Source organism: Saccopteryx leptura, chromosome 13, assembly GCF_036850995.1.
Source record: "Saccopteryx leptura isolate mSacLep1 chromosome 13, mSacLep1_pri_phased_curated, whole genome shotgun sequence".
Taxonomy (NCBI): Eukaryota; Metazoa; Chordata; class Mammalia; order Chiroptera; family Emballonuridae; genus Saccopteryx; species Saccopteryx leptura.
The window spans coordinates 39,177,469-39,196,141 of record NC_089515.1 but is presented as its reverse complement, the minus strand read 5'-3'; the positions used below and the strand labels follow the sequence as shown (position 1 = coordinate 39,196,141).

General features: G+C 52.0%; 1 protein-coding gene across 4 annotated transcripts in view; it reads left to right on the top strand.

The window, feature by feature from the left end:
• The window catches only part of AP3B2 (adaptor related protein complex 3 subunit beta 2), a 44,006-nt gene that overhangs the window by 15,631 nt on the left and 9,702 nt on the right, over positions 1 to 18,673 (top strand). For 3 of the 4 annotated variants that reach the window (XM_066355764.1, XM_066355763.1, XM_066355762.1), the window contains exons 6-18: positions 6,698 to 6,773; positions 7,193 to 7,267; positions 7,572 to 7,667; positions 10,214 to 10,374; positions 10,637 to 10,703; positions 10,803 to 10,985; positions 11,097 to 11,380; positions 11,607 to 11,661; positions 11,970 to 12,041; positions 14,590 to 14,652; positions 14,986 to 15,118; positions 15,402 to 15,511; positions 16,284 to 16,460. In XM_066355764.1, coding sequence (XP_066211861.1) covers positions 6,698 to 6,773; positions 7,193 to 7,267; positions 7,572 to 7,667; positions 10,214 to 10,374; positions 10,637 to 10,703; positions 10,803 to 10,985; positions 11,097 to 11,380; positions 11,607 to 11,661; positions 11,970 to 12,041; positions 14,590 to 14,652; positions 14,986 to 15,118; positions 15,402 to 15,511; positions 16,284 to 16,460 — 1,552 coding nt within the window. Of the gene's footprint in view, positions 1 to 593; positions 857 to 6,697; positions 6,774 to 7,192; positions 7,268 to 7,571; positions 7,668 to 10,213; positions 10,375 to 10,636; positions 10,704 to 10,802; positions 10,986 to 11,096; positions 11,381 to 11,606; positions 11,662 to 11,969; positions 12,042 to 14,589; positions 14,653 to 14,985; positions 15,119 to 15,401; positions 15,512 to 16,283; positions 16,461 to 18,673 lie in introns of those variants that run through there. The other variant, XM_066355765.1, reaches the window with a different exon arrangement.

Genomic DNA, 18,673 nt, shown 5'->3' with positions numbered 1-18,673 from the left:
AAGAAGTGTACAGCAGTGGTCCCAACATTTTTTGGGCCACAGACTGGTTTAATGTCAGGAAATATTTTTCATGGACCGGCCTTTAGGGTGGGAGGGATAAATGTATCATGTGACCGAGACAAGCATCAAGAATGAGTCTTAGATGGATGTAACAGAGGGAATCTGGTCATTTAAAAAAAATAAAACATCGTTCAGACTTAAATATAAATAAAACGGAAATAATGTAAGTTATTTATTCTTTCTCTGCGGACTGGTACCAAATGGCCCATGCACCGGTACCCGTCCACGGCCCGGGGGTTGGGGACCACTGGTGTACAGGGTTTCTGAAGAGCAGTTCTGGGAGGCAGAGGTCCAGTTGTGGATGAGTGGAGGTGAGGAGGGCACCTCCCCTGGCTCCCTAGTCTGCTCAGAGATTGAGGTTGGCTTAGTGCCCAGTCTCCTCCCCTCCCAAGTCCCTGTCCCAGCTGTGAGGAGGAAACCAGAGCCTCTCTCCCTGCCAGTGTCTGGTTTCTGAGTTTCAGGGGCAGGCATTTGGGTGACAGTGACAGGCAGGCATCCCCAGCTCCCTGGCCAGCTCGGTCCCATCCCAGAGCAGGACCCGGTGCCCAATGCAGCGATTCCTGCAGCTCCCGGGGGCGGTGGTGAGGCCAGGGGCCAGAGGATCCGATGGGGCTGATCAGGAGGCTGCCAGCCCTGTTCTGGCCTCCGAGGGCGGGCCCACAGCCTGGTACCAGGCCCTGCAGCCTGACGAGCTTCGGGGTCTGCAGGCCCCAGAGGAAGACACAACCCCAGAAGAATCCCTGGAAGGACCTTGCCCAGAGCCTGGCCAAGGCCAGAGTCAGAGCCAGCCGCTACGGTATAAAGAAACCCCAGGGATCCCCCAACCCAGACCGCTGGGAAGGCCAGGGATGGGCGGCTGCCACTCAGGCCAGACTCTGAGTCCCACCACCTCAGGAGGAGGAGGTCTGGGCTGGCATTCAGGGGCCAGGTGTGCCCCCTGGGGGAATAGTATGGGGACTGAGAGTATGAATGATGAGCAGAACTCCCAGAACTCTGAGGGGAGGAGGATCGTAAAGTGTTTGAGGGTGGAGGTCCCACACTGACCTCTTCCCTCCGACTCTGGCCAGAATGGGCTCTAGGTGAGGTGTAGCTACAGGACAGAGCTCAGGTAGAGTTTGGCCAGCTCCTCCTGGCTTGTGATTGGAACGTGTGGTGGTGGTGGCGGTGGTGGTGGAGATGAGCAGGGCTGGCCTCCAGTGCCATGTTTACCCCCTGGTTGGCCCCAGCCCATCCCCAGTGAGTCCCTCGGACCAGGTGTGGGCTCAGGTCAGATGTAAGGGGATCTGACTGCCGAGAGTAATGTTTCATGGCCTCGGGGTTGCTATGTATCTTTCCTTTCTCCCTCTGGGGAGCATAAGCTGGTGGGAGTGAGGATGAGGGGTTCCAGGTGGTCTCATGCCGGAAGGGAGCTGCTGTCTGTGTCAGTGGGCATCTGACAACCCTGCCTGTATTGTCTGCCATGCACCAGTGCTTCCTCCCCTACCGGCCCTCAGTTCTCCTTGGCCCAGGTCCTGGGGCCTTCAGGGGCCTGGAATGTGTGTGCCAGGCTGGTGGATGGCAGTGGTATGGGTGGCCCAGTGCGGGCCCTGGGGTGTATGCATTTGACAAGTGCCTGTGGCATCTGTGGGTGTGGTGAGCACACCTGGGTGTGAGGAACTTCTTTAGGGAACACCCAGAGTTAAGAGACCACTAACATCCCTACTCCCAGGGTGACAGGCAAGGACACCCACCTGACCCCTCAGAGGAGGGCACAGGATCCCTGAGGATGGATGTATTTGGTCTTAGAAACCTAAATATCTCATCAGGAATCTCAAATAGGAGGCCCTGGCTGGATGGCTCGGTTGGTTAGAGCTTCATCCCAAAGAGCAGAGGTTCCCAGTTCCGCCCCTGGTCAGGGCATGTACAGGAACAGGTCAATGTATCTGTCTCTCCTCCGCCCCACCCTTCCTCTCTTTCTAAAATAAAATTTTTTTTAAATGAATTTTAAATAGAAGGCTGGTGGCCATTTTGGTGAATGAGCCTGGAGTGACTAAATCCTGTCAAAAAAGTATTTGCTTGTGTAGTGGGTGTGTATCTGTGTGGGATCCATATGAGGGTGTGGGGGGAGCATGGAGAGGTCCTGTGGTAGGTATGTGTCTATAGGGATGTATGTGTGGGTTTGTGGAGGTGAGGTGTGTGTGTGTGTGTGTGTGTGTGTGTGTGTATGTATCTCTAGGTGTGGGGGTTTTATGTGTGGAGGGCATGTTTCTATGGAAAGTGCCTGTGTGGTCTACGTGCCCATGACTCTGAGTTTCTGTGGGGGTACTGGGTGTGTGGGGGTGTCTGCATGGACTGTGTGTGTGTCTGGGGGGTGTAGATGTATCTGGGGACATACAGGAGTACCTGTAGTACATGTAGGTGGTGCTGGCATTTGGTGGGAGGGTTGGGGTCTGCAGGTGTCTGGGGTGTGAGCTGACTGTGGGGCGTCTGTGGAAGACCCTGAGGGCACAGTGGGTTGTGGTTGTGTATTGGAGAAAGGGGTACACAGCTCCTCAGTGCTGCCCGGGCCTGACTGAATGGTCTGTACCTCTGTCTATACCTCTGGTGTCCTGAGCTCAGCCCTCCTGGGAAGTGTGTTTGGGAGACTGTCAAGGTCTTCTGCACCTGGCTAGGCCATGGGACTGGAGAGGTATCTTCTGGTTTGGGGAGCATCCCCCCCAAGTAGTAGAGTTTTAGGTCAGCATGACTGGAGCTGGGAATCTTCTGTCTTCGTCTGACAGCTAGCAAGGTCTCTGTTCTGGAAGGCCTCCTCTTTCTATTTTTCTTTCCATCAAAAACCTCTTCAGGAGAGGCACTTTCTAAGATCCTCGGAACATAAATTGCTTTAGCACCCTTCTGTCTTCCCTGCTTTTATCTGTTAAGCACTCGCGCATGTCTACACAATGTAGTCCGATGCCTGAGTGTGTGTGATGTCGGGTTCTTCTCTTCCTCTTAGCATTCGTCACTTACTCATTTGTCGGCATTAGCAACAATCACATTGGCCTCTTTGTGACTGCTATCCCGTGGTTCCTTTTCCTGATATTGCTACCCCCGGTATTGGAGTTTCTATTCCGAGTGTTTCGCTTCTGTGACTAACTTTGCACACACTGCTTTTTAATGTCTACCACAGCTGCTAGTTCTCCAGGCTGGGTTCTGAGGCCTGGTCAAGAGCTGCAGGTTATCAGAGTGTCATCTGGGAGATTAGAGAACCTGCAGGTCCCCATGCACAGCTGCTTACCACATTTTGGAATGGTCTTGGCAAGTTGTCCCACAACTCTCTCAGCTCTTGGTAGACACATCTTCCCATGGGTTTTTTCACAATTCTCTGTTCACTTCTCTGAACATCACCAGTGCCAGGACCTCGGAGTATGGTCGGACGGGACATGAGCCCTGTAAATTTATATCAGTACTCTACTTATTTTGAATATTAAACTTTAATTCACCCAATCTCAAATATTTTTCTTTGAGATATATTATGGACTGTTATGGGTTGAATTGTGTCCCTCAGATTCCTATGTTGAAGCCCTAACCCCCAGTAACTCATAATGTGACTATTTGGAGACAGGGTTTTAAAGGAGGTAATTAAGTTAAAATGAGGTCATTAGGGCGGGCCCTAATCTTATATGATTAAAGTCCTTATAAGAGGAGGAGATTAGGACACAGGGAACACCATGTGAGGACCCAGGGAGAAGCTTTCTACAAGCCAAAGAGAGAGGCCTCAGGAGGAACCAGCCCGCTGACATCTTGATCTCAGACTTTTAGCTTCCAAAATTCTAAGAAAATGAGTTTATGCCTGACCTGTGGTGGCGCAGTGGCTAGAGTGCCAACCTAGAACGCAGAGGTTGCTGGTTCGCGAAACCCTGGGCTTGCCCAATCAAGGCACATACGAGAAACAATGAACAACTAAAGCGAGTTGATGCTTCTCTCTCTCTCTCTCCTCTCTCTCCTCTCTCTTCTCCCTCCTCTCTCTCAAAATTAATGAATAAAATCTTTAAAAAAAAGAAAGAAAGGAAATAAGTTTACGTTGTTTAAGCTCCCAGTCTGTGGTCATTTGTTATGGCATCCGTAGCAAATGAATATAGTTGTCTTATTTTTTTTCTTAAATTTAGTTTTTGTATACCAAGTTAAAAAATTAAACCGAGCTATCTTATTACAGATAATTTTATGACCTTTAAGATAAAAAATTGGCCCTGGCTGGTTGGCTCAGTGGTAGAGTGTCGGCCTGGCATGCAGGAGTCCCAGGTTCGATTCCCGGCCAGGGCACACAGGAGAGGTGCCCATCTGCTTCTCCACCCCTCCCCCTCTCCTTCCTCTCTGTCTCTCTCTTCACCTCCCGCAGCCAGGGCTCCACTGGAGCAAAGTTGGCCCGGGCACTGAGGATGGCTCTGTGGCCTCTGCCTCAGGTGCTAGAGTGGCTCTGGTTGCAACAGAGCGACGAGGCCCCAGATGGGCAGAGCATCGCCCCCTGGTGGGCGTGCCGGGTGAATCCCGGTCGGGTGGATGCGGGTGTCTGTCTGACTGCCTCCCCGTTTCCAACTTCAAAAAAAATAATAAAAAGATAAAAAATTCTCTTTCCTCTTCCATATTTAAGAATAATTTAACTATTAAAAAAATGTGGAATTTATTTTGGTGTGAGATGTGTTTATAAGTTAAATTCTTTGCTGCATACCTGTTGTCTCAACAGCATTTATTTGGAGGAGGGGGAGGTTCTCTCTCCCACCAGTGAGTTGTTTCTAATATATCTATTTAGATCCGTTTATGAAGTGTACCCCTGTGACTTTGGGCTTTCTGTTATTAACCTGGTACCATAGTTTTTCTTGTCAAGTTGTTTTGTGTTTTGACTTCCAGGAGAGTGAGTTGTCTGTCATTGTTCCATTGTTCTCTTCTGTTCCTTAAAATATTCTTTGGAGTTATTACCTATCTTTTTTTCCGGATGAAATTTGCTGTCACTTCACGAAGTGTGACAAGATGCCTCTGTTGAAATTTCAGTGGATATTGCATGAAATCTATGCATTGGCTTGGGGTCTACCTCTCAGCCAAGTGCAAGGGGTTATTTATTAAAAACTTCATTGATAGCCTGACCAGGCAGGGGCGCAGTGAATACAGTGTCGGACTGGGACTCGGAGGATCCAGGTTTGTAAACCCTGAAGTCGCCGGCTTGAGCACAGGCTCATCTGGTTTGAGCAAGGCTCACCAGCTTGAGCAAGGGGTCACTTGATCTGCTGTAGCCCCCCTGTCAAGGCACATATGAGAAAGCAATCAATGAACTAAGGTGCCGCAACAAAGAACTGATGCTTCTCATCTCTTTCCCTTCCTGTCTGTCTGTCCCTATATGTCCCTCTCTCTTTGTGTGTGACACACACACCCACACTTCATTGATATTTCCCATTCTTCTTTTTTTCTTCTTTTCCAAGCAAGAGGAGGAGAGGTAGAGAGACAAACTCCCACATGTGCCCCGGCTGGGTTCCACCCAGCAACCCCTGTCTAGGGCCATGCTTGCACCTGAGCTATTTTTAGCACCTGAGGTGGAGCCATCCTCAGCACCCAGTGCCCTCAAACCAATCAAGCCATGGCTGCAGGAGGAAGAGAGAGATTGAGAAAGAGAAGGCAGAGAGGGAGGTGTATAGAAGCAGATGATAGCTTCTCCTATGTGCCCTGACCAGGAATCGAACTTGGGACATTCACATGCCAGGCCGATGCTCTACCACGGACCCAATTGGCCAGGGCCTAAAACTTCTTTGAGTGACTGCTGAATATTGAGTGACAGGTCTGGCCTTTGTTGTGAGGCCATCACAAACAGACTGGAGTGTCTGGGACCAGTCCGGTCATTGGCGTCAGCTCAGTCTGTGGGGTCTGCCTGGGAACACACTCAGGGTGAGGCAATGATGCCTTGCTCTTTGTTTTGATACCCACCTCTTTTCCACAGGCTCCAGGTCCTTCACATCTATCCAACTGGCCGTTTCCTGGGCAGGGTCTATGCCTTTCCTACCACAAACCCTTCCTCTTGTCTCTTGGCTCCATGTCCTTGGCTGTGTTCGTTTCTCAGGGCTGCTGTAACAAAGCATTTCAAACTGAGCTGCTTAGAACAACAGAAATTTATTGTCTTGCAGTTCAGGAGGCTAGAAGTCCAAAAGCAAGGTGTTGTCGGGGCCACTCTGCCTTTTCCTGGATTCTAATAGTTTCCTGGCAATTCTTTGGTATTCTTTGACTTGTAGATGGAGCTCTCCAACCCTCTGTCTTCACATGGTGGTCTCCTGCACCTCTGGCTCTCCACAAGGCCATCTTGTTAGAAGGACACTGGACATATTTGATTAGGGACCTGCCCTACTCCAGTATGACCTCATCCTAACTAATTGCAACTGCAGATAGAGTCACCTTCTGGGGCACTAGGGGTTAGGACTTCAACATATATTTTTTGAGGGGGGATACAATTCAACCTATAACACTGTCTGACCCACGGGTCTCTCCCGACCTGTTTCCTGACCTGTACTTTACTTCCTTCCCCTCTGATATCCTGCCTCATCCTTCCCTACCCTCGTACCTTCTTTTCCTGGATCCCCCACTTGATAGCCCCACCCCAACCCTGTGCCCTCAGCTGACCTCTCGTGCCTCCCACCAGGCATGATGACCTGAAGGAAATGCTGGACACCAACAAAGACTCCCTCAAGCTGGAGGCCATGAAGAGGATTGTGGCGGTAGGTGGGGAAGGATGGGGCTTTCCTTGGGGAAGGGGCTGTGGGTCAAACAACAGCTCTCCCTGGTCCCTGGTTGACCATCCCCTATTAAGTAATGGCCTTCTCCCATCTCCTCCCCCCGACTTTGATCTCTTGTGGACCATCATCCCCTATTAAGCGCTGGCCTTCTCCCCTCCCCCAACCTTGACCTCCTTACCTAGACCCCTGGTCGGCGAACAGGCTCGCGAGCCACATGCAGCTCTTTGGCCCCTTGAGTGTGGCTCTTCCTCAAAATACCATGTGCGGGCGCTACCTCGATAAGGAATGTACCTACCTATATAGTTTAAGCTTAAAAAATTTGGCTCTCAAAAGAAATTTCAATCACTGTACTGTTGATATTTGGCTCTGTTGACTAATGAGCTTGCTGACCACTGTCCTAGATGATCGCCCGGGGAAAAAACGCCTCAGACCTGTTTCCTGCTGTGGTGAAGAATGTAGCCTGTAAGAACATAGAGGTGAGCACACCCCAGTGAGGGGTCTCTCATGCCCACCTTTACCAGAAATAAACTCAAGCTGGTCAGAGGGGAGGAAGGGAATCATCCAGCGACTGAGGCCTGACCTGCCCAGAAATGTCCCCGATCCAGTAAGAGACACTGTCCACATGTCCCTGAGCTAGATGTGAATCAGAGTAAAGGGGGTACACTAGGGATGCTCTTCCCCACTGGAGATATTTGTCCCCACAGACTGCAGCCGGCTGGGGTAGTGACATCTCATGGGGTGGGGGCACCAGTCTCTGCTGGTAAACCTGCTTTCCCCCAGGTGAAGAAGCTTGTCTACGTGTACCTGGTACGCTATGCTGAGGAGCAGCAAGACCTGGCTCTGCTGTCCATCTCCACCTTCCAGCGTGGCCTCAAGGTCAGTGGTCTCAGGAGGCCTCATGGGTGCTCTATCAGAGGAGTGGGCCCAGGGACAGGCCTGGGCTCCAGAGGCCTTTTCCTGAGCTTGGGAGGGTCAGAGTCAGAGGAAAGGTGAAGTGGGTTTCCAAAGAACGTGTCTCTTCTCTGAGAAGCCCGCGTTAATGGCTGTCTCAAATATGAACCCCTGGAGCCCCTGACAATGGACCGCACTGGCCCTCACCCCTGTTAGTGTGAAGAAACTATGGCCCACAGCCCTGCAGACAGACGTCATGCTCTTTTAGACAATTGTGTGCGGGGAGCTGCTGACCTGGTTCCTTACCTGTGGGTGTCAGAGCCTTGGCACAGGCAGGCTCACCTCGCCTAGATGTCTGCAGAGAACAATGACTTTGGACTCTTTTCACCTAGAACTGGGTAAGGAAGACAAAAAAGGTTTACTGAAAACAAATGAGCCCCATTGAGAGGAAAACAACAAGGTTGGCCGCACAGGAAGACTGGGGGAGGGGGGGCTGTATCAGACATAGAGGTTGGATTCAAAGGTGAGTGCAGAGGACTTAACACACGACCTAACATTTTCTGTAAGTTCAGCACAGCCAATTATTTCTCTAGAGCTGGAACAAATTCCTTGCTCTGTTTAGCCTTGTTTCAGAAGCCCAGTATATGCTAACCAGCCATCTTTAAGGAACTGGATCGCACCCACTGTGGGGAAATGCTCTCTGAGGCAGGTGGGAACTGAAATCAACTAAGGGAGGGGGCGTGGGACAGTCATGCCCTTCAGACTAGAGTGGAGGCGGAATGCCCCACAGTATTTAAACTGAATGTTCTCACCTTTTGTTTTGTATCTGAAATTCATTCACGATTGTCTCCACTGAGTGCTTCTCTGGTTAGTAGAGGGTATCACTGCCATTCTGCTCTCTCTCCATGTCCCAATCATTAACCCCCCTAGTCTCTCCATACATTTGGCTCAAGTTCCTGTGTGAGGGACTCGGAAAGGCCCAGCACATCTTTTCACATCCCACTGATTCTGTCGGTTGCTAAGCAGACTGAAAACGGATCATCCAAATCCTGCCCAGTTCAACCTGCTGCGGCCGGCAGGAGGGCTGGTGGCCTACTTCTTTGATGGGGTGCAAAGCCGGGCACTTGCATATTAATTAATTAATTAATTAATTCATTCACTCACTTATCAAGGACTTGGGTCTCGCTGTCGCTGTCACACACTGTGCTAGGTTATTTTTAAAAATCAAAACCAAGGCATCTATCTCAGATTGGCAAGTAATCTTTTGACACAGGAGAGGGGACCATCTGTTTCTCCAACCCTCACCCCCTTCTCTCTTTCTCTCTCTTCCTCTCCCGCAGCCATGACTCAACTGGTTTGTGCCCATAGGGCCTGGGTGCTGATGATGGCTCTGTGGGGCCTCTGCCTCAGGTGCTAGAAATGACTAGGTAGTGAGCATCAGCCCCAGATGGGGGTTGCCAGGTGGATCCCAGTTAGGGCACATGCGGGAGTCTATCTCTCCTCCTCTCACTTGGAAAAAGAAAGAAAGAAAAAAAAGAAAATAGGTATTAGTGGTGAATGTGATATGATTTGACTCTAAGAAAATACAGACTCCTGGTTTTTTTTTTGTTTGTTTTTTTGTTTTTTGGTTTTTTTTTTTAATTTTTTTTTTTTTTAGATTTTATTTATTCATTTTAGAGAGGGGAGAGAGAGAGAGAGAGAGAGAGAGAGAGAGAAAGGGGGGAGGAGCAGGAAGCATCAACTCCCACATGTGCCTTGACCAGGGAAACCAGGGTTTTGAATCGGCGACCTCAGAATTCCAAGTCGAGGCTTTATCCACTGCGCCACCACAGGTCAGGCCAGACTCCTGGTTTTTAAAGAAGTACTTTTACAACATCTGTTTAAAACTCAGTACCAGAATTTTGACAAGGCATATCATAATTTTCATCTAATTTTATGGATCTTCTCTTTCTCCATTTTAGAAAATCAGGGTAGCACCTATCTTTGAGTGTCCCTCATCCTCCTGGATGAGCTGTCTGTCATTCACAGCTGCCCCTGTTGCCAACCCATGACTGCAACATGCTGTCTGAGGTCCTTGTCAGGTGTAGGCAGCTGTAGGAGCAAAGAGGAGTGGCCCACACATTATTCTCTTTTAAACACTCTGGGAGAAAAAGAAGAACAGCAGTGTGGGAGAGAAAATTTAGGGTGAGGAATGTACAGACGAGCTCTTGGGAAGGGAGACCAACTTGAGTTTGCTGGTAGTTGCCTCTGGCCTAAACACAAAGTAACTAAGGAACAGAGGGTGTTTCAGAAACATTACCTGTTCTGAAAGTTTCCCACTCTTCCTGAAAGTGAAGTAGCCTGTTGCTACACCTGGTCAGGTGTCAGATTTCTGCAGCCAGGGCCAAGAGTCTGTGCCATCAAGCAGTGCCCCCAGGCACCCAACACTGGCCCATCTTCCAGGGTCAGGACAGGAGGCAGGGACACAAGAGCTGGTGGCAGATAGGGACAGAGTTCCATAGGTGTGGCTCTGCCTCCACCTCTGCCCTTAGGACCCCAACCAGCTGATTCGAGCCAGTGCCCTCCGCGTCCTCTCCAGCATCCGTGTGCCCATCATAGTGCCCATCATGATGCTGGCCATCAAAGAAGCCGCCTCAGACATGTCCCCCTACGTGCGGAAAACAGCTGCCCACGCCATCCCTAAACTCTACAGGTGCGCCCCTGCCCTGCCCTTCTCAGGGGAGTGAGTCCCAAGTCCCCAGCCCACCCTGGCCTGTCGCACATCTTGTAGGCTGCCTTGCTTTTTTTTTACTCTTCACGTGGTTTAAGAGACAACTTTGGGAACTGACAGAAGGAGGACCATGGAGGTGGTGGCTCACACCTCTTGGGGTGAGGGAGGTAGCACAGCTTGGGCGGATCCTGGGGAGGGGGGAGATGACGAGGGGCCAGGCCTTCTCAACAACTTTCTTCCTCAGTTTGGATTCAGACCAGAAGGACCAGCTGATAGAGGTTATTGAGAAGCTTCTGGCCGACAAGACCACCGTGCGTAGAGGGGTACACAGGATGGGTGGTGGGACGGTGCCCGACAGAGGCCCTTCAGCCCTCCCACTTGACCCTCGCTTGCCTCTGCCCCTTCCCCAGCTAGTGGCGGGCAGCGTGGTGATGGCCTTCGAGGAGGTGTGCCCGGAGCGCATCGACCTGATTCACAAGAACTACCGGAAGCTCTGTAACCTGCTCATCGATGTGGAGGAGTGGGGCCAGGTGGTCATCATCAGCATGCTCACCCGCTACGCGCGCACGCAGTTCCTGAGCCCGACCCAGAACGTGAGCGCGCTGGGCGGGGCCCCGGCCCTGCCCTCCAGCCCGGGACCCCGCCTGTAGGGTGGGTGGGGGGCCGCGGGAGGAGGCGCCGCTGCCCCACTGTCTGCCCAACAGGAGTCGCTACTGGAGGAGAACCCTGAGAAAGCTTTCTACGGCTCGGAAGAGGATGAGGCCAAGGGCCCTGGGTCGGAGGAAGCGGCCACCGCCGCACTGCCGGCCAGGAAGCCCTATGTCATGGACCCGGACCACCGGCTGCTGCTGCGCAACACGAAGCCACTGTTGCAGAGCCGCAGCGCCGCGGTGGTCATGGCGGTGGCGCAGCTCTACTTCCACCTGGCGCCCAAGGCCGAGGTGGGCGTCATCGCCAAGGCCCTAGTGCGCTTGCTGCGCAGCCACAGGTGTGTGCCCGCCCCGCCCCCACCCTGCCTGGCCCCGCCCCTCTCCTCCTGGGTCCTGGGCCCATCATCCCGCCTGCCCACCCACTTACTCTGGCCCAGCCCTCCTGCCGCTGGTGCCTTGGCCACACCAGGCCTCTCCTCCCAACTACTTGGTCAGCTTTTCTTAACCCCACCGGCTGCCCCTTGCCCATGGAGCCCGTATAACCTCTGGTTGTCCTCTCTGCAGTGAGGTGCAGTACGTGGTGCTCCAGAACGTGGCCACCATGTCTATCAAGCGCCGGGTGAGCCAGGGACCAAGGCCTGCCCTCCCAGTTTCAGGGGTGGCTCTGGGGAAAGGCAGACTGGGGGAGTGCCTTGAGGGTGCTATGTGGCAGAGGGGGGCTCCAAAGGCAAGCCCTACCTCATGGACCTGAGGGCCACAATGGAAGGGAAGCTCCGTGAAGAAATACGGCCTCAGATTTAGGAGGGGGAAGCTGAGGAATGGAGGAGAGTGACGTGGCAGAGAGAACGCTGGGCCCCAGGTCAGAAGTAGGGGTAGCCCTGGAAGAGAGGGCTGTGGTGGAACTTCCGGCTGCCTTTCTTGTGCCAGGGTATGTTCGAGCCCTACCTGAAGAGCTTCTATATCAGGTCCACTGACCCCACCCAAATCAAGGTCCTAAAGGTGAGTGATGGACAGAAGTGATGTGACCTTTCTGTCCCCATCCTGCATATTCACAGACCCACTCAAATATTTGCAGTGGCCACCTGGGTGCCTGCCTGTTTTGGGGGCTCCTGGCTGTGCCAGCTGAAGTGTATGCTCAGAAAGCCAGACTAAAGAGAGTGGGGGATGAGGGGCAGGGAAGGGAACTGCCTTTTGCCTAGACCAGTAGTTTTTTAAATTTTTTTTTTTAGTGAGAGGGAGAGAGACAGGGACAGACAGGAAGGCAGAGAGATGAGTAGCAGCAATTCTTCGTTGTGGCACCTTAGTTGTTCATTGATTGCTTTCTCATATGTGCCTTGACCAAGCAAGCCCAGGGTTTTGAACCAGAGACCTCAGTGTTCCAGATCGACACTTTATCTATTGTGCCACCACACAGGCATCCTTGGGGTTTTGAACCTGGGTCCTCTGAGGCCAAGGCTGACACTCTATCCAGCGTACCACTGCCTGGTCAGGATAGACCCCTGGTCGGCAAACTGCAGCTTGCGAACCACATGCAGCTCTTTGGCCCCTTGAGTGTGGCTCTTCCACAAAATACCAGGTGTGGGTGCTACCTCGATAAGGAATGTACCTACCTATATATAGTGTGTCCGTAAAGTCATGGTGCATTTTTGACCGGTCACAGGAAAGCAACAAAAGACGATAGAAATGTGAAATCTGCACCAAATAAAAGGAAAACTCTCCCAGTTTCATACCTATTCAGTGCAGTTCGATGTGGGCTCACGCACAGATTTTTTAGGGCTCCTTAGGTAGCTATCCCGTATAGCCTCTACAGACTCATCACTGACTGATGGCCTACCAGAACGGGGTTTCTCCACCAAACTGCCGGTTTCCTTCAATTGCTTATCCCACCGAGTAATGTTATTCCTATGTGGTGGCGCTTCGTTATAAACACGTCGTTATTCACATTGCACTTTGGTCACAGATTCGAATTTAGCGAGCCACAGAACACACTGAACTTTCCTCTGTACTGCCCACATCTCGACTGGCATGGCTGTGGGCTGCTCCACTGTATACACGGTGTTACATCATCATCTGCGCATGCGCATATGCTGCCACATCATCCTACAGAAACTGGGAGGGTTTTTCTTTTATTTGGTGCAGATTTCACATTTCTATCATCTTTTGTTGCTTTCCTGTGACCGGTCAAAAGTGCACCATGATTTTACGGACACACTGTAGTTTAAGTTTAAAAAATTTGGCTCTCAGAAGAAATTTCAATCATTGTACTGTTGATATTTGGCTCTTTTGATTAATGAGTTTGCCGACCCTTAGGCTAGACTATTGGTTTTCAACTGCCAGTCTGCTTGAAATCTCATGCTGGTCCACGAAAGAATTAACCACCCTGATGATTGTATGAAGACTATAGAACTATAAACCCAGTGATTATAGACTACAGTCTTCATACAATGGTGGTTAACTCTTCAACAGACCAGCACTGGTCCACGAACCAGTGGTTGAAAAACACTGGTCAAGACCTGTTATATACCTGCCACTTGCTACACATGAAGCACCTTGATTTTCATAATGACATCAGGAAAACACATTTTCTCCATTTTATTAAAATGTGGATCCAGGGAGGTGAGGTAACTATACCCCAAAGTCAGTTCCGCTGATGAGAATTCCTACTTTCCCAGGGCAGTCTTCTGTCTTCCACCTGCGGTCCTATCACTCCCAGACACCCCACCCCACCCCACCCCTTCAGGCTGTCATGCAAACATACTCCCACAGAATAAGTGGCAGCAGCCTGTACCCATTCCATTCCTGCTCTGCTTCTCACAGAGTAACTTACACCGTTCATCCTAGCCCTTCTGAACATATGCTATAAAGGGAGGAGAGAGAGCGCAAAGTAATCAGACTCCTGCCCCGGGAGAGCTTACAGTCTAGTTGGGGTGAGGAGGAGGCATTTAGCAGTTAATCACAAAACAAATGTAAAATCTACTTGTGAAATATGGTATGAAAGAACAGTACAGAAATCTCTTAAGAGGATAAAGTAGCAGGACCTGATCTAGTCTGGTGTCAGGGAAGTTTTCCTTTAGGAGAAGACTTGAGCTGGAGCCCTGAGAAATGAACATGAGTTATCTAGGTAAAGACAGGGACAGGAATGGGAAGCATTACTCCACATTGCAGAAACGGTGCATGCAAAGGCCCTGAAGCAGGTGAGAGTCTGACAATGGGCCTGTGTGATCAAGGCATAGAGGATCTTGAAAGTGGTAGGAGATCGGAGGTAGACAGACAGTGGTCAGATCATTCAGGGACTAGATCAAGGGAAAGACTTTAGCCTTTATCTTAAAAGCAGTAGGAGGCTTTACATTTTTAATGGAGGTGGAGAGGTGACACAATCATGCTGTAAGTGCACTCTGTCAAATCCTCCTGCGTTTTGGACAAGTTTTGTGGCGTGTCAGTCTAAGGAGACCGCAGGGCTTCCCTGAGGATGTGTGCTGGTATGTGGGATGTGTTTAGAATGACGGTTTGGGAAAGCACAGGAAGCCCACTTTCTATCTCCTTGCAGCTGGAAGTGTTGACGAATCTGGCCAATGAGACCAACATCCCTACGGTCCTGCGGGAATTCCAGGTACGGGCCAGGGGCAGCTCACATCCAGAGGGGCTTGGGAGAGCTGCCTGCAGCTCCTTGTACTTGAGCAGAATTGTCCTGTGGGTCAGACCTTCCCGTGAGGTTCCAAAGTGGAGAAACGGTTATTTTGGGTCCTTTCCCAATGCTATCTGGTGGCTTTGGGCCAGGGACACGCTGGGCGACGGGTGAGGGTGTGACTCCCTCTCCCAGAATTTAATCTCTGGCATGATGAGTCATTGAGTGAGGGATGACAGCTTTCCAGAAGGTCACCCGCAAGCCTGCAGCCACCGAGGGCTCACTGCCTGTAGGGGCTACTCTGTTGTGGTCCCACAGACCTACATCCGCAGCATGGACAAGGACTTTGTGGCAGCCACAATCCAGGCAATCGGACGCTGTGCAACCAACATAGGCCGAGTCCGTGACACCTGCCTCAACGGCCTGGTGCAGCTGCTGTCCAACCGTGATGGTCAGTGTTTGTCGAGTGTCCAACTTTGGTGACCAATGGGTGTCTGCCTGCATGTGTGACTCTGATGGCCAGTGGGTATCCACCTGTCTGTCCAGGCACAATGTGTGTCCATCAGTCTGTCTGCCTTAATTAGTGTCCAGGTGTCCCTGAATCCCTGAGGGCCACTGGAGAAGTACAGGGGGGTGAGGAAGAGAGCCAAGGGTCTGGGGGCATTGCAGTGTGTCTGTCCACCTGTGTGTAGCCATCTGACTACCTGGGGTCCTCACACTGTTCTGTCTCACAGAGCTAGTGGTCGCCGAGTCAGTGGTTGTCATCAAGAAGCTACTGCAGATGCAGCCGGCTCAGCACGGAGAGATCATCAAGCACCTGGCAAAGCTCACAGACAACATTCAGGTGGGGGAGGGGCCCCTCCACACCGTAGAGTCCTCCCTGTGATCTTAAGACCCTATAATTGGCCTGGCCTCTGGTGACGCAGCAGATAAAGTGTCCACGTAAAACGCTGAAGTCGCTGATTCGAAACCCCGGGCTTGCCTGGTCAAGGCACATGTGGGAGTTGATGCTTCCTGCTGCCCTCCTCCCCCTTCTGTCTCTCTCTCCTTTCTCTCTCTAGAAGAAAACAAGACCCTATAATTAACAAAATCAACCTCCAGTTGTCCCATACTGGCTCTGAAAGGTCTTCAGGTAGAGGGAAGGGAAAGATGGGACTGTGTGACCCTGACCTTGTTGCCCAAGGTCCACCTTCCCGTTGGGGATCCCTCACTGAGCTGTCCACTTACGTTTCTTCAAAGCTCTGGCTGAAGGTGGCTGATTGACAAATCCTGTGTTTTTCTGCCAAGTTGAAACTGTCAAAGAAGGTGTCCTGAAGATTCAGGAAGACTAACATGAAGCGAAGTGTCAAGGGTACAGTGGATCTAGAAGGCCCAGTCTTTTAAACCATGACTGACTATTCAGCTTGAAGAAGCCAGTAAAACCCCAGGGAGAAGGCAGATGCTGCCTAGGAAATGCCCACCTTGAACCTTTCTCCCACCGCCCCCACTCCCGTTTCTGGAGGACCCCATCATCCAGGAGGCCAGCGCAGACAGGAGAAGTGCCCTTTCCCTGGAGGGCCATGTGCCCACCCACATTCCAGGTTCATCCCAGTCCTGGCATTCTCCCACACCCACAGGTCCCCATGGCCCGTGCTAGCATCCTGTGGCTCATCGGTGAGTACTGTGAGCACGTCCCCAAGATTGCACCCGACGTTCTGAGGAAAATGGCCAAGTCCTTCACAGCAGAAGAAGACATTGTCAAGCTACAGGTCATCAACCTGGCGGCCAAGCTCTACCTGACCAACTCTAAGCAGGTAAAGATTAGGAGATGCTCCTAAAACACTCTGGTCCCCAGAAACAGCCCAGGCAGTACCCGTGGACCCACACAGGGAGGCATGAACTCCAGCACCTCTTTCTGAAGAGGTGCTAGGGCTGGTCTGCCCAAGCAGCCACTGTTCCCCCAGGCCCACAGTTACTCTGGGGGCCCCAGGGCCTGGTAAGCTTGCAAGTGACCTCTCTGGCATCCCGTGGGAGTCTTTTTTTTTTTTTTTTTCTTTTGTATTTTTCTGAAGCTGGAAACGGGGAGAGACAGTCAGACAGACTCCCGCATGCGCCGGACCAGGATCCACCCGGCACGCCCACCAGGGGTGACGTTCTGCCCACCAGGGGGCGATGCTCTGCCCCTCCGGGGCATCGCTCTGCTGCGACCAGAGCCACTCTAGCGCCTGGGGCAGAGACCAAGGAGCCATCCCCCAGCGCCGGGGCCATCTTTGCTCCAATGGAGCCTTGGCTGCGGGAGGGGAAGAGAGAGACAGAGAGGAAGGAGGGGGGGGGTGGAGAAGCAAATGGGCGCTTCTCCTATGTGCCCTGGCCGGGAATCGAACCCGGGTCCCCCGCACGCCAGGCCAACGTTCTACCGCTGAGCCAACCGGCCAGGGCCCCGTGGGAGTCTTTGGGTGGTGGCATTGTGCTTCTCCAGTGGGTTCTTTGGCCCATGGTGGCTAGAGGGGGCCCAGGGACTCCAGCTGGGGAGGCGAGGCCATCAATATGCTGGGACTTGTGTCAGGAGCTGGAAAGGACAGCAGTCACGTGCAAAAGCCATGGAGCCCTGGGTCTGTGGGTGTCAGGATGTGGGAGAAGAAGACTGGAAAGGAGAGGGTAGAGGGAGCACCATGGGGACCTCCAGTCCTTGCACAAATATTTCTCGGCGTCCTCTCTTCAGATGGCAGCAAGGAGCAGGTGGGAAGAGCGTTTGAAAAGGTGAAGCAGCATAGGTGGGCAGCCACACAGGTGGTCCGACGGGCTCAGAACTGAGCCAGTGCTGAGCCCCACGACAGTGATGCCGCCATGGTTCATAAGCCTGGGCGTGTCCACGTGGCATTTCCCCAGGTTGTCACAGTTTTCCCCAGGTTGGCTGTGTGTGTTAGCTATGTGTGCATTTGTTGATTTATTGGTCTAAAGCACACTCCCTGAATGCCTACTGTGCCTGGCCCTGAGCTATGTCCTGAGGTGATGACAGAGAGATGTGTCGGCTGGCCTCCAGTCAGGCAGGTAAACAGTGCAAAACACGGAGCATAAGAGCCGTGGTCAAGATTGGCAGAGAGAGCTGTGGGTATGTGTAGGTGAACCCCTCTCCTGGGAGGGACACACGGGGTCCCAACCCCCATCAGGATGCTCAGAGTAGGCTGTTCGGTCAAATGATACTGGCCTCGGCACCCTCCCCCTGAAGATGGGCCTTCAGGCACCTCAGAATGGCTGTGACTCAGTAAATATTGAGAACTTGTCTCCTGTCTCCCGCCCTCCTTCCGTTCTCCCTTCTTCCTTCCCACCCTGCTCTTTGACTGGTGGAGAAAGGGGCATCTGTGTACTGGAGGGAGGCAGTTTGGATGTGCGCATGACTGTCCTTGCAAAACAGCAGTGATGTGGTGCCGAGACCAGCTCGGCAGTGGGGGTGCAGGGAAAGAAGGTGCTGCAGGACTTAAGAAAAAACACACACAAGACACAACATAGAGAAAAGATGGAGATAGGGGAGTCCCAGCCTCTAGGATTGAGAGCCCAGATCTCTGCAGCCTCATTGTATTTATTGGTCTCTTTGCTCATTAAGCAAATTAGCAGAACCTGGGTCAAATTAGTCTACAATGGATTCAGGTGCAGAGGAAGATGACCAACCGATGCCCCCCCAGGCATGTAGGAAAATGGCCATGGGGATCAGCTGCTTCCTATAAACAGTCACAGTCGGGCTTGCCAGGGCAGTGTTCTGCCCCCGCAGGACTTGGCATTCCGAAGTCCACGTCTCAAGGCTGCAGTTTAATCTCTCAGCCATTTTCCTACAATGTGGCCCCCTTTCAGTGACATTCTGAGAATGGCACAAGGTCACACTAGTGCTAGCCACCCCTCCACCTCCCAATTCACTGACCCTGCACTCGGCCAGGGGATCACACAACGACTCAAGCACCACAAGGCAGGAGTGGGGGAGGACCAGATGCTCTATCGATCTCGAGCTGATTTTATGTACTGTGTGAGGGGA